At 39.5% G+C, this 13229-nt stretch overlaps 1 protein-coding gene across 1 annotated transcript in view; it reads right to left on the bottom strand.

The window, feature by feature from the left end:
- Positions 1-509: 509 nt before the first annotated feature.
- lima1a (LIM domain and actin binding 1a) overlaps positions 510-13229 on the bottom strand; it is a 17991-nt gene continuing 5271 nt past the window's right edge. The window contains exons 4-11 of the mRNA XM_017416008.3: positions 11954-11999; positions 5482-5922; positions 3598-3652; positions 3428-3513; positions 2823-2880; positions 2699-2730; positions 2469-2602; positions 510-2369 (exon numbers count right to left, since the gene is read on the bottom strand). Of these exons, the coding sequence (XP_017271497.2) occupies positions 1328-2369; positions 2469-2602; positions 2699-2730; positions 2823-2880; positions 3428-3513; positions 3598-3652; positions 5482-5922; positions 11954-11999 (1894 nt within the window). The 3' untranslated portion in view covers positions 510-1327. The remainder of the gene's footprint in view (positions 2370-2468; positions 2603-2698; positions 2731-2822; positions 2881-3427; positions 3514-3597; positions 3653-5481; positions 5923-11953; positions 12000-13229) is intronic.

Here is a 13229-nt window from a genome sequence, read left to right as displayed (position 1 = left end):
CAGTGTGTAGCTCTCTGGATACAGTGCACCGGATTCACTGATGAGTTAATCATGTTAAAGGGATAGTTTAGATCTTTAGAAGTCAGACTTTGTTGAAACATCTTACCTGTTGCAGATGGATCTTTGAAATGTCTCCATTTATAGAGATGGAGTTAAATTCTGACCGGAGTGAAGCGACTCATGTAAATCCCGTTTTATAAACCTACTTTAATAACCAAAGACATCTAGAGAGGCTAATTACCTGCGGGAGGAAATCGTTGGATCTATAAATGTTTATTTAAATACACAAACTGCTGTGAAATCTTTGCGATTGACGGTGTTTTTATACAACAGTAAATCACTTTAATCTCACCTCGCTCTGACTTAATTTGGTCAGAATTAACCTAATTCCTTAAAACTGAGATTCAAAGATAAAATATACTTTAAGGTCTGAATGAACAATATTCAAATGTTGCTTACTATAAGTGTGGTGCACAGTGTGGGAGATTTCAATAATCTAGACAACAGGATGTGGAAATCCAAGGTTTTAATAGACAAATTGTCATGCAAACTCATTTTCCAGAATGCATAAAAGATAAAAATCATTTAACCTACAAGATGGATTACAATGTTTACCTTAGACTTGGAAGGCCCTGTGAGAAAATCTAAACTGACTAAGAACTATTCATTGTGGGAACTGTGTTCAAAATATTTAAAAAGATCAATTTACAAAAACTGCATTTGTTATAATAGGTGAAAGTGATTGTACACGAGTGACAAAGAGAAAGACCTGATCACAGTCAAAACAGGAGGCGTCCTGACAGCTGAGTCATTTCAGCACAGAACTGCAAATAAAACAATTTTCCAAAACACTTTAAAAATATATTCAAAGCAGAGAGCTGAGAGGAAGCAGCGCCGTTGGAAGAAGACTGAAATTAAAAGGCATGGACCTCAAAGGGCAACAACAAACGACTGGTTCATCCCTGAGAGAGGACAAGACTTGGACCGAGTTGTTTGAAGCTTCGCTAAAATCCAAAACGTATTCATTTAACAGATTCTTACATCTCCACCATTTTGAAAGACTGCCTGTCCTTCAAAAGCTAAACATAGAGCTCAAATGATTCAACTTAAGAGGTCCATCCTTCAGTATAAGCATTTATAACAAGGGTTTAACAGATGTTTCTATAAAATATGATTAAAAAAAACTAGTAAAACGTGTACAGAGACACCTAATACAGTTTTGTATGTATAAAATCAGGCAAAGCTAAACTACTGATCCACCTATGAGCTGAGCTGTAAGATAAAACAAGTGTTTTATGGAGTATGAAAGTAAGACAGTGGGGAAATCCTATACTATTGAGTCCTCATCATCTTCATCGTCATAATAGCGATTCCTCTTGATTATATCCTCGGCACTCAGATCCTCCGCATCGTTTTCTTCTTTGTCCTCCTCCCAGAAGCCCACATCCTGGGAGGTCCGGTTCTCCTTTGGCTGCACAGGAGAAGATGGAGGAGGAGTGTCAGGAGAAGGGCTCTCGTTTACAGCCGTCTTTTCCTCCATCTCTGCTGCGGCAGCTCTCTTTTGTGTTTGTTCACGTCTTTCCTCCTGCTCTTTAGGCGGACTCTCCGTCTCCCCGCCGTTTGCTGCAGCTTCATTCGGGGTCTGAGGCGTCTTCGGCTCTTCTTTTTCCTGCTGAACCTCATTGGATCTCTCTTCAGACGACTGCTTTTCCTCAAAAGATTTTTTCCATTCCAGCAGTGATTTAAGAGGACGCCGGAGCTCTCTGGGACCCGGAGCGGTGGTGGTTTTTGGGGTAGGATTAGCTAGGAGTGTAAAGGGCCGGCTGCGCTCCTTCAGGGAGGTGCTCCTCCTCAGGCTCCTCAGTTCCGCCCGCTCCGAGCTCTGGTAAGACGGCTGCACGTCATCCTCCGGGGGCCACTTGCCTATCCTGATCCGGCTAGAAGGAAGCCCCTCTGCCACTGGACTCAGTGTTGCCCCAGACTGGTCCTCTCCAGCCGGAGGAGGCCATGCGACCCTCAGCCTGTGGGTCTCAGAAGCTGCAGGCTGATGTTTCTCCGCAGAGGGGTCGTTTTTCTGCCCGCGGTTCTCCAGTAAGGCAGTGAGGTCTGTGACCTTCACCGATGGGGATGTTTCCCCGTTTGAAGCTGGCTGCACGTCAGGGGTGCTTTCAGCTGGGCGTTTTACCATTTCTGGTTGCTCCTTTGGCTTCGGCACCTCCTTGCTTTCGTCTCCGTCAGCTCGCGGCTCCCACAGCTCTTTATGGGGACGGTGACCGAAGCCTTCGTCGTAGTTCCCTTTGGCTTTGAACAGCTGGTTGAAATGGGGCTTGCAGTAGACATTACCATGGAGAGAAGCATAGTTCCCGAGACTAGAAGCAGAAAGCAAGGATGTTTTAAAAGCTTTTTTGCATCAAGCAGAAAAATGGTAAAATAACGAGTGGAAAAAAACATTCAAAATAGATTCCTACCTCAGCTTGGAGTTGCAGTGAGAACAGCAGAAGCACTTCTTGTGGTAAATGTGCTCATGAACCACCAGTCTCTCCAGCGGGTACACCGTCTTCTGGCAAGCGAAGCATGTTTCCCTCACTGGTGGGCGAAACCTCTACAAAAATAAAGCAGTCATAGTTATTTCTAAAGAACTATGATGGAAAGGTTTTTATCAATAATGGCAGGTCTACTTTTTGTATTAATCCCTCACCCTGATTGCTTTGGGTGGCTCAGCACTCTTCCCTGAAATAAAAGAAAAAACGCAGTCACTGAGAAAATGATCAGGTTATAGTAAAGAAATAAAACATTTCCTTCAGGTTTCTGGAAGATGTTACCGTTGCACTCAGGGGTGGCAGTGTCCTTCTCAACCTCATGTGCAGATGATTTAGGAACCTGACCCAGAATCAAAAGCACAAAGAGAAACAAGAAACAAATGTGTTTTTAGATAATAAATCACCATGGAGTTCTGTATTCAAACGTTAAAAGGAAATAGTGCCAAAAATACAGTAACTTTAGCAGAAAGAACCAGAAATCAACAAAAAGGCACTGCATTGTGGATTCATTTGTCTGTCTGTTCATTTGACCAAAAGGGCTAAAAGTCCAGCATTTTCTTTAAGGGAATGCTGGACCTCTAATTTTTTAATTCAGTAACTTAATGCAGTCAGATCTAAGTGACATGACTGAGTGAAACCAAAGAATAAAATGTTGTTGTTTTTTTAATTAAACTAGTTTCATCCGTTTCACATCAATCATGTTTTCATACCCATGTCTGAAGAAAGTACAATTTATAATCATTAATGAATAAATTATTGATTGATAATATGCTACATGTGAGCCCTTCAAGTTTATGTCACATCTGGTTTTACATGAATGCTTAAAGGTTTTTGAACAAAAACAGAAGGCCAATAGTTTTGCATGTAATAAATATCTAAAATCTCACAGAATGAGTGGTGTCCTGTTTAGCAGACTGGTACTTGGTCATCTTCGCCCTCAGGGATGAAGATTCCTGTGATCCGTCCAACGGGCCTGAACCACAGGAGCAGAACTTAGTAAAATGCATTAAATATGCATAAATCACGAGTTTGAGCGAATCAGCTGATTTTATCTTACTGATGGGTTCCTCCGCGTCCTCAGATGAAGTGCTTCGTATTGCTGACCTGCCACCCTGCAGAAAGATCCCAGGTGTTATGAAATAATCACTTTTTTTGTTAGTCAATGTGAGACAAACCTGGCTGCCAACAATAACAGGACTGCACTTATGGTTGTTTTTACACAACAGACAGGTTTCACTGCTAAATTAAACTGTGATTAACTAAACCATTATCAGACGATCAGCCATCAAGGTGTGTGTGAAAGTCAGCATTGTGCTAAAGGTTCATGCTCCCAACCTGACTCTTCATGTAACAGCAGATATGAAATGATAATGTTCTCACAAAAACATAAAAAAAAATTAAAAAACTGGTCTGATCACATAAAGATCTCAGGTTTAGTGTTGCAATAAAATCTTGGAACAACCGTTTTAAAAGTTGCATCACAGTCTCTGCACTGAAAACTGAAAACTAGTGAGTAAAGTCAGGGGTGCTCAGTAATAAATAAACCACTTTAACAGAAAAAAAAAAGTTTTATCAGCAAAATTAAAACGTAAATAACTGACCGTGTTCCAGACATCTATTTAATACCTCACAATAACTACAAAGGCAGGATTGATCTGCAGCAAAAAGACTATTTTACTGTTTCCTTCTGGTAATAAAATGGTTTAAAAAAAGACATTAACATTTAAAACTGGAGACCCAGAATGTAGTGGTGAAAGCAGGGAAAGAAAATTTATAAAAGGGTTAAGATGCCAGTGAGTAGAATGCTCACATTTTAATTATTTACTGCAATAAACACACACAAAGAAAGAAAAAAAAAATCACTGAATTCCAGGACGGGGTCATTCAGACTAGGGTGAGATAAAGACAGAAGCCCCTCAGAAACGATCCTCTGAAGAATGAGACAGGCCTTGGTCAGGAATGTCCCTGCATTCCTCTGCTACAGAAGATGAAGAGAGAGTACTTGTTGTTTTGGGCAGAGAGAGGAGAAATCACAGAGGAAGAATGGAGCAAGAAAAGACAGAAAACTGTGTGAGGTGAGGAGGGGAAGGTGACGAAATCCAGGTGGGGAAAGAATGAAAAGAATATATCTTAAAAAGTGAGGAGATACGAAAATCTTCCTGCATAGACCTAAACAAAAACATGTGACAGAGATCTTCTTTTCTTTTTCTTTTCTTAATCTAAAAATTTTGAAAAATAGGAAATTAAGCAAAAATTTACCAACATTGACAGTGTGAACCTCCACTGACATCCTGTATATTATAAACCAAATGACTACAGATTTCTATGTAGATCACATGTAATGTGAAACAGAAAGATTTATAAATCAACATTTGTGTCAAATGCTATAATTGTTTTGAGAATGGGGCTCTTTTAAGATTTCAGCACCCCACGTCGGTCTTGGCCCCGCTCTGACTAGCCATCAGCTTGTCAATCTGTTCAGAATCAAACTCTTTTTCTCCAAACTGAGGTTGTTGCGGGCTACCTGCACCAGGTAAGATATTAACTGCACATAACCTCGTCAGAGTTGCCAAAGACCTGAACTGTTGCTGATTGCAGGGCTGACTGCTCAGCTATCAAAGTGGATGAAAAACAAGATTTACAGCCTGTTTTATAAAGTATCCCAGGAAATAAAACTGTATCATCAGCACACCTGAACTGAACAGTTGTAAGGTTTGCTGGAGCTCTGAAATATGTATGCTATAATATTTAAAGATTATTGTTTAAAAGGGGTAATATAGTGTTTGAAGTAACTGTTTCATCTCATAACTGCAAGGTGAGGCTCAATAAGCAGAGAGTTGTAATTTACAAGACTTAATCTGGGTGTAGCTGAGTTTTAATATTATTTATCTATGTGGACTATACCGTGTCTCCACCAGCAGGATAACTTTTAGAGATTTACCTTGTTTGTGGAGTCGTCTCTCCTCTCAAACTTCATCTTCAGATTGTTCAGTGGCACTCTTGGTTTTTCATTACTGGCACACGGGCTGGTGGGAACGTCTTCAACCTTCTCGGGTGTTTTCCTGCGCGTCAGCTCACCCCGGTCCATCCCTTCCTGGTCCTCACCCTCTCGAGCCGCAGACGGCTGTTGGACTCGGCTGGCTGCGTGCGGATCGTCCTGATCGGTCAGCAGGGTGGGGCTCGTTACCGGAGGAGGGGCCTCCTCTTGGATAGGAGCGGGCCTGATCAGGGCTGAATGTCTGCGGCGGATGCTGGAGCTGGAGCTGCTTGGAGGTGGGACAGAAGCCGTTTTATCCTGATCTTTGTTTCCTGCTTGCTCCCAGCGCTTCTTCAGAGCACTCAGGTTGCCCGATCGCAGGGAGGTTGTTCCACTCTCAAAGGACTTTAGGAAAAGAAAAGAAAAAATTGTTTCCAAAAACTATGATAGTCATAAATAATAGTTTCATTCTATGCATGAGCTAAAGTTTTTAGTAACGAAGACATCCACTGTTCTAGACAGTTTTAAAACCTCAGTTCAGTATGATGGAATGAAGGAAATGCCTGAATCTGAACTTGGCTTCATTAGTAGATTAAGTGAACAGCTGTTCAAAGCTGCTCCAGCAGCCACATGTGGAGCAGCAGTCATAAACCAGGGCTGAGCAAACAGGCAAACATTTCAGCTACATATGACAGCTTCACCTTTTCTGAAGAAAGTATAACACACACAAAGGTTGGTTCTGCTTGCTGCTCATTTGATGTCTAAAAGGGATAGTTCAGATCTTTTGAAGTTGGATTTGTGTGAAGGTTAAAACCAAATAATATCTTACCTGTTGTAGATAGATCTTTAACCGACCTCAGTTTGAGAGATAGAGTTTAATTCTGACAGGACTGATGAGCTAAAGGCTAGTCTAAGCGGGGTAAAGAACATTCACAAAAAGTTTCATAGCAGTTTATGTGAATGCTGCTTTATAAACCTTTACACCACCTTCTTCTTCACATTATATAATTATTCCTCAGGCTTCACTGGAAGTGCTACAGCTAGCTTCTGCTGCCACTATTAGTGCTAGCAAATAACACAAAACATAGATGGAAAAAGCTACCAAAATGAAAATAATGGTTATGTGAAGCCCTATAAAATCTGCATAAATCAGTGTAAAAATATTTCATACTGGAGTTGTTTTAATCAATAGTGATCCACTTTGGACTAGTCTTTAGCTTGTCAATCCTGTGAAATTTAACCTCTTTTTCTCCAAACTGAGGTCGTTCAATGAGCTATCTACAACAGATAAGATATTAGTGGTTCGTAACCTTTCGACAGAACCCCCGCTTTAAAAGATCTGAACTGTCGACGGCAGAAAAGCAGTGAACACAAAGACAAATCTACAGGAGCAGAACATACAGGAACTTACTTAATCCTAGAAAAGAATGACACATAGAAGAAAGAGGATGTGGAAATGAGAATAAATCAACTCATACGTATCAGGGAACAAAATGGCCTTTTGTATGAAAACTTCCTGACCGAAACCCAGTCAGCACTCAAACACCAGCATATTAATAAAGACGTCACAATACCTTAAACATAATGAACGTTTAAAATATAAAGTGTTAAAGATGACCAAAACAACACACTATGTAACTAAAAGACATTACTACCTCGCCCGCAACATGTCAAATGAACGTGGTACAAATGTTAAATTTACATGCAAACAGGGATAAAAAGGAATAAAGAAAAGAATTAGTAGTTTAGAGTGAAACTTTTTAACAAAGGCGATGGAACTCCAAGAAGAGACAAAAACCAGTGGCACAATTACTCTCTTTGTGAAGCAAGCCCAACGAGAACGGAAAGGACCGGAGAGTGACGAGATTGTTCCCCATTTTCCAAGCAAATACAAACAAAAGAGAAACCTTTGTATATGTGATGAAGTAGCCAAACTAGATGCAACTACACAGTCGATGCAGTGAGAGTCCTTTGGTCCGTTTTCCTGCTCAGGTCAGTGTGTGAGACAGCAGAAGGTCGCGCTCTGCGTGATACCAGCTGCCAGACTGAATCTACTTGTGAAAGCCGGTCCAAGCCCTCCAACACCAGGAAAGTGAAAGACAGAGAGTCAGAACAGCCAGGAAACCAGAGCAGGAAATGATACATTCAGGGAAAAGTTAACTCTTTCTTCACCGTTTCAGCTAAGAATTGTTTCCACTGATACCTAATAACTAATTTATTGACAAAATTCCTGGTAAAACAACAGGAGCAGTCCAAACAACAGTGTACTATATCAACAGACAGGATTGCATTTGTCAGTAAATGCATTTTATCTTAATTATTGATGATACTGAGGTAGTAACTGATTTATCTGTGAGAGAAAGCATTTGTATTGTGAGATCAGTTTTTCTTTTTATGTACGGCCAAATGGATGCAACAGAATTATAATTTATCATGTTAAGCCATGTTAAGATTTTTCAAGACACAAAAAGCTAAATAAAATCAATAATTACTCAATTCAATTCAGTTTCTTTATACAGCGCCAAGTCACAACAACAGTTGTCTCAGGGCACTATAAACATTCACACATATTACAAAAAGCCAAAAAGATGGAGCTTGGTTGTTGAGAGCTTTGTATGTTAGAAGCAAGATTTTAAATTCTATTCTCAATTTGACAGGGAGCCATTGGAGAGAAGCTAAAACTGAAGAAATATGATTTCTCCTCCTAACTCTCATTCGGAAAGCTCAACGGGACAAAAATGGTCCAAACACATATCAGCTTCTAGTGTCACTTCTAAAGCTGCCTCATCTGAGAATCAGATGCAACAGCAGAGAGGATAGTGTAAATTTTCCTGTCTAAATGAACTCTACTTAGAGTTATAGGGATACATGGCTCAACAGAGATGGAAATTTTCATTACTCTAGCTACATTTACATTACAGCTACTGTGAAAAATTCAGCAACAGCTGTTCAGTTGTAAATGATTCTTCTGGCTCACATACCAGCCCATTCCGATGAAAAAAATAAATAATAAATAAATAAATAGACGGAACAATCATTTCAAGGGGATTTGATACCAGCATACTAGCATAACATTTGATATTTAAACATTCAGCACTGAAAGCCAATCCTAAAAAAAAATAATACGGTCGAAAAGTATTAAAAGTTTACTGTATCTTTGAAAATCAATATATATAAACTTAGCACAAAAAGGAAGGACACTTGTGCTTGGTTGATTGTTTCTTTGTTGTTACAATACTTATTAGCAAAAAATATATATTTCATTGGAAAGCCTGTTTGTTTCCCTACAAATGGTGCCACATTTGTGGGTCGAGCAGCAGAGTTGAGTTTGTGGGTTGTGCCATGAAAAACCTGCCAAATCTTCTCTGTCAGATAATTTATTCTGCTTCTGACTCTTGTTTGGTGTCGTTTACTGGATTGGATGATAGTCTGAACAAACAAGACATTTTGGCAATTTAATAACTTATTCATTTAACAAACAGGGGGCTGCAGAAGTTCAGTGGTCGGTGCTGCAGTCTTGTTATCCTGAGGCTGCAGGTTTTAGCCCAGATTGAATCAGGAAGGGCATCTGGTGTAAAGTAGCTGCCTAATCTTTTGTACAAGGGAACAAGAGAGGAACTAAAAAAAAGAACCAACATTAATTTAACAAACAGAGTCCTCAGTAACATGTGGAAGAATCATACACAGCCACAACAGCCTGGCACCCCCTCCTCATGCTGCTCACCAGTTTGGTCACACACTTGCTGAGGGGTGGTGACCCATTCTTTGACCAACGTTTGTGGTTGTGTTGATAGCTCCGGAACAAACAAGCTCAAGCTGATCCCACGGGTGTTCAGTGGGGTTGAGGCCAGTCCATCCTCTCCACCACCAAATTCTGGAGGTGGTCTCTGATAAACCCCGCTCTATGGGGCCAACCATTGTCATCTTGGAGGATAGATTTCAGTCCCTGACAATCAGATGCCAATCAGGAGAAGATTTTTCTCCCACATACTCAACTCTGCTGCCCAACTTACAAATGCATTTTCCTTCCAAATGTTGCACCATTTTTAGGGGAAGTAAACAGGTTTTTCATTGGTATAAGATTTACTGCCAAGAAGAATGGTTACAAAAAATAGAAAACAAAAATGTCTTTATTTTTTGAGCTATGTTTATTGTAAATAAAACTCATGAGGGTGAGTTAGGATGAACTGACCCATAAATGCAGGAGAAAGCAGAGTTTTTAGATCAGGTGGTGTGCTGTATCACAGAAGTCACACCAACTAATATCATGGGGAGAGTCTATTTGCAGGTTCAGAAGTTAAAGAATGAAAATACATCTTAGACAAATGTTGTCACAGAAATGAACCCTATCAGGATTGTTGGGTAGCTCAGCTGACTGAGCTGACATCTGGTGTACAGAGGCTGTATGTCACCAGACCTGAGACCGAGTCCTGACCTGCAGTCTGTTCACACAGATTCCCTGATTCTGTCTCATTCAAAAAATCTCAACAGACACCACAATAATCAATAAAAAACAAAGAAATTAACAACACTTTTAAGCAATCTTTTATTTATTTACAATTCTGTGCAAAAGTCTTGAGTCATTCCTCTTTTCTTTACACTTTGCTTCCAAGCAGTCAGACTTTGCATGTTGTCTAGATCAACATTTCTCCAGGCTTTCTGAAGATCTTTTAAACATTTGTTTGGACTTTGGCTGCTTTTGATCTCTTTTTATCAGATATTTTTTCAGTTGAATGTCTTTTTGTTTGTTAAAAAAAGGCTCCAGAAATTAAAAAATGAAGTGCTGAGCTGATCACAAACACACAATAATTTGCTCTAATTTTTAAGTTGACTATGAAAAATACCAAAGATAACACAGACTGACACACAGGAAAGTACTTTAGCATCAAAACGGTGATTCTCAAAGCACTATTAGCTGAAAGGTAGACATACGTGATCAGCTGAAGGATGATGCATCTCTTAGTTTTTTTTTCTATTTCTTAAAGACTTTTAGACTCTGTTCATCTGCTGTTTCTTTAGTCCTGACATTTTTTAATTTGTCCTCCACCTGTCCACTTTTTACATATTTTAACCAGCTGTCATGATCAGAAACAAGACATGAATAGAAAATAAGCAAAAAAATCTGAAAAAGTTTGAAGAAAAATGTTGACAGACTTTGCCAGAAATCCCGAAGAACTACTGATCCTGACCACTTTAGAAGATTACAAGAAAGTCTGGTTCCAAGAAAGCAATTTATACAGAAAAGAGAGATGGTTTTAAAAGTTTAAACAGCATTATAGGGTAGAGGACCGATGTCCCAAAATGAATATATTTGTCCCTTATTTTTGTGATTTGCCTAATGAACTTATCATCTTAAAGCCATGTTGGAAAAGTTGCTCCCATCCCCCATCAATCCTTGTACACACAAACAGATGGCCTGTTGCGATGCTCATTCAACCTAGACTCAAACTCATCACACCAAGTTTTATTCAGATATTATTTTAATATGTCTGAATTTATTTAATTCTGGAACCGCTTCATAAACTCACACTGCTGACTTCTGATTTAAAAACGATGAAAAAATAAGATCAGATTTAAGAGTAAATTAGGACAAATACTGTTTAAGGTATCAGCTTTTAGTGCTTAGCAGAAATGAACACCCTGTTGTCAGAGTTTAACGTAAGCAGCACAGCGAAGCCACCTTCAGATACGTTCATATCACGTTTCAGGAGGAGCAGGGAGAGCGGCTGCTGTCCTTTTATACCAGCAAGATCATTAAACAAAGAACGAGGGTGCTCATCTTTAAAAAGCAGCTGTCCGACAAACATGCTGACAAACACAACCGCTGCAACATTACCTTGCATGTTCTCATGGTAGGAGCTCACCTGTGACTCCTTTGATCCCAGTCCAGGTTTGATTATCAGGCTCTCGCACTGACAGATCAGCTAACCTGCAGTTTGAACCTCAGTACGTTTATCGGGGGGGGGGATTACGCTAAAGTAGGATTATGGGTTTGATAGCTTGTCTGTTGCAGCAAGTAGCCAATAAGAGGTCAGTCGGGACAAGACATTTGGCCCAGACAGTAGTGTGCTGGCACGGTGAAACTGTCTGTCTGTGTGTGTTCCTCAAGTCACCAAGCTTTAATTAGTTTACCACCACGAGAGGCTACCGAGCAAATTAAACAGGACGTGAAGCGGACATACACTTTATTTAATCATGCAGTTAGCTTTGAGAGGCTCAAACACAACTAGAAATTGTAACCTACTAATTAATCCGCTCCACTATTTAATCTTTGAGCAGGAAATCTCCAGCTGTCTCGTCTTGTATCAAATTCACAATGTTACATCTGTCTTTTGCACATAGTTAGAGATATTTCGACACTGATGTCACGGGAAAAAAATGAGATCTTTTTTTCCATCCATCTGAATAAAGAGAAGAAAAAAAAAAAAGTACTTACTCCTTTTTTCTTCTCAGAACTTGCCACTTCAGCAGCTTTTTGATACCTGAGAGGCAGAAAAAACAACAACACTGACCTCTGCTGACTCTGAACACAAAAGAGGAAACGTACATTTGTCAAATTTTTTTCCGAAACCTTTGGAGGTGTTAGAAACAACAACGCAAACACTGATTTAAAATGTTTACTTTGGAAACTGTCAGAGAAATTTATAATCTTATAATCTTCTTCTTATAATATTGCATTTATCATTTTTTCAATTGATAGAAATATCAATTATTCACATTTTCTAGCTTGACCTCTTAGTCTATCAATAACTGCAATTACATGCTTGTCACGTTCAGCTGATGGTAAAGTTTAAATTATTTTAATCAGAGTTATAGCAAAACAACCTTGTTTAGACGCAACTAAACATATTCAAATTATGCTCTCGCCACCATTTTCCACAGACAAGATGATCTTTTTATGGTGAAGTTCAGCATTTTTGTTTTTTAATGCATAACGGTTCTCATTTAAACAAACACACTAGAAAAACATTTGATTTTATCGTCCTCAAAACATGCTACAACATTTTTATTGATTATCTACATGATTGTCGGCAAACTGTAGACAGGCAGGAATCTTGTCTCTGAGAAGTAGGGGTTTTAAGCTAACGGGGGGAAGAAAAAAAATGTTCCTTTACTCGAGGTGGCAAGAACAAGAACAAAGTTTGTTCTAGCCAGGACATTTCATGATTCACAAGAAACTCAAGTGCAGAACTCCTGGGAGGTCCTAATAGTGGGAATGTCATCATTTCTGCATTAACCATGGCCACTTCAAATTTCTGACCAATCACATAATAGTTCTTGAACACCACATGAGAACACAGTTCTGCCCAGGTGATGTATCGAGAACAAGCTGCAAAAACTCCACAACCAGGGCTGTGAGAAAAAACTGGAAAAGAACAATTTTCTTGGTTCTTGCAGAGTTTGTCGCAGCCGTTCTCCTTAAATCAGAGCTGTTCTCAGTGGTGGATTTATGAATAATAGTTCTGTTTTATTTGTACTCTAAGGTCAAGTCAGCAAAATCAACTCACCAAGCTTCTGAAACTGAAGTTCCAACGTGGGAAGTGGGAGGTTCAAAAAAAAGTTAAAAAACAAAAACAACTGGACTTCTATTCTGTAGCTGAAGACGTTTCGCTTCTCATCCGAGGAGCTTTCTCAATTCAGAAATAGAGAGTGTGGAGTTGAGCTTTTAAAGCTGAGATGTGATGTAAGCTGGATTGCTTGCAAATTGTTCT

This window comes from Kryptolebias marmoratus, linkage group LG4 (assembly GCF_001649575.2).
Source record: "Kryptolebias marmoratus isolate JLee-2015 linkage group LG4, ASM164957v2, whole genome shotgun sequence".
NCBI classification, from domain to species: domain Eukaryota; kingdom Metazoa; phylum Chordata; class Actinopteri; order Cyprinodontiformes; family Rivulidae; genus Kryptolebias; species Kryptolebias marmoratus.
This window is presented reverse-complemented; position numbering and strand designations above follow the sequence as displayed.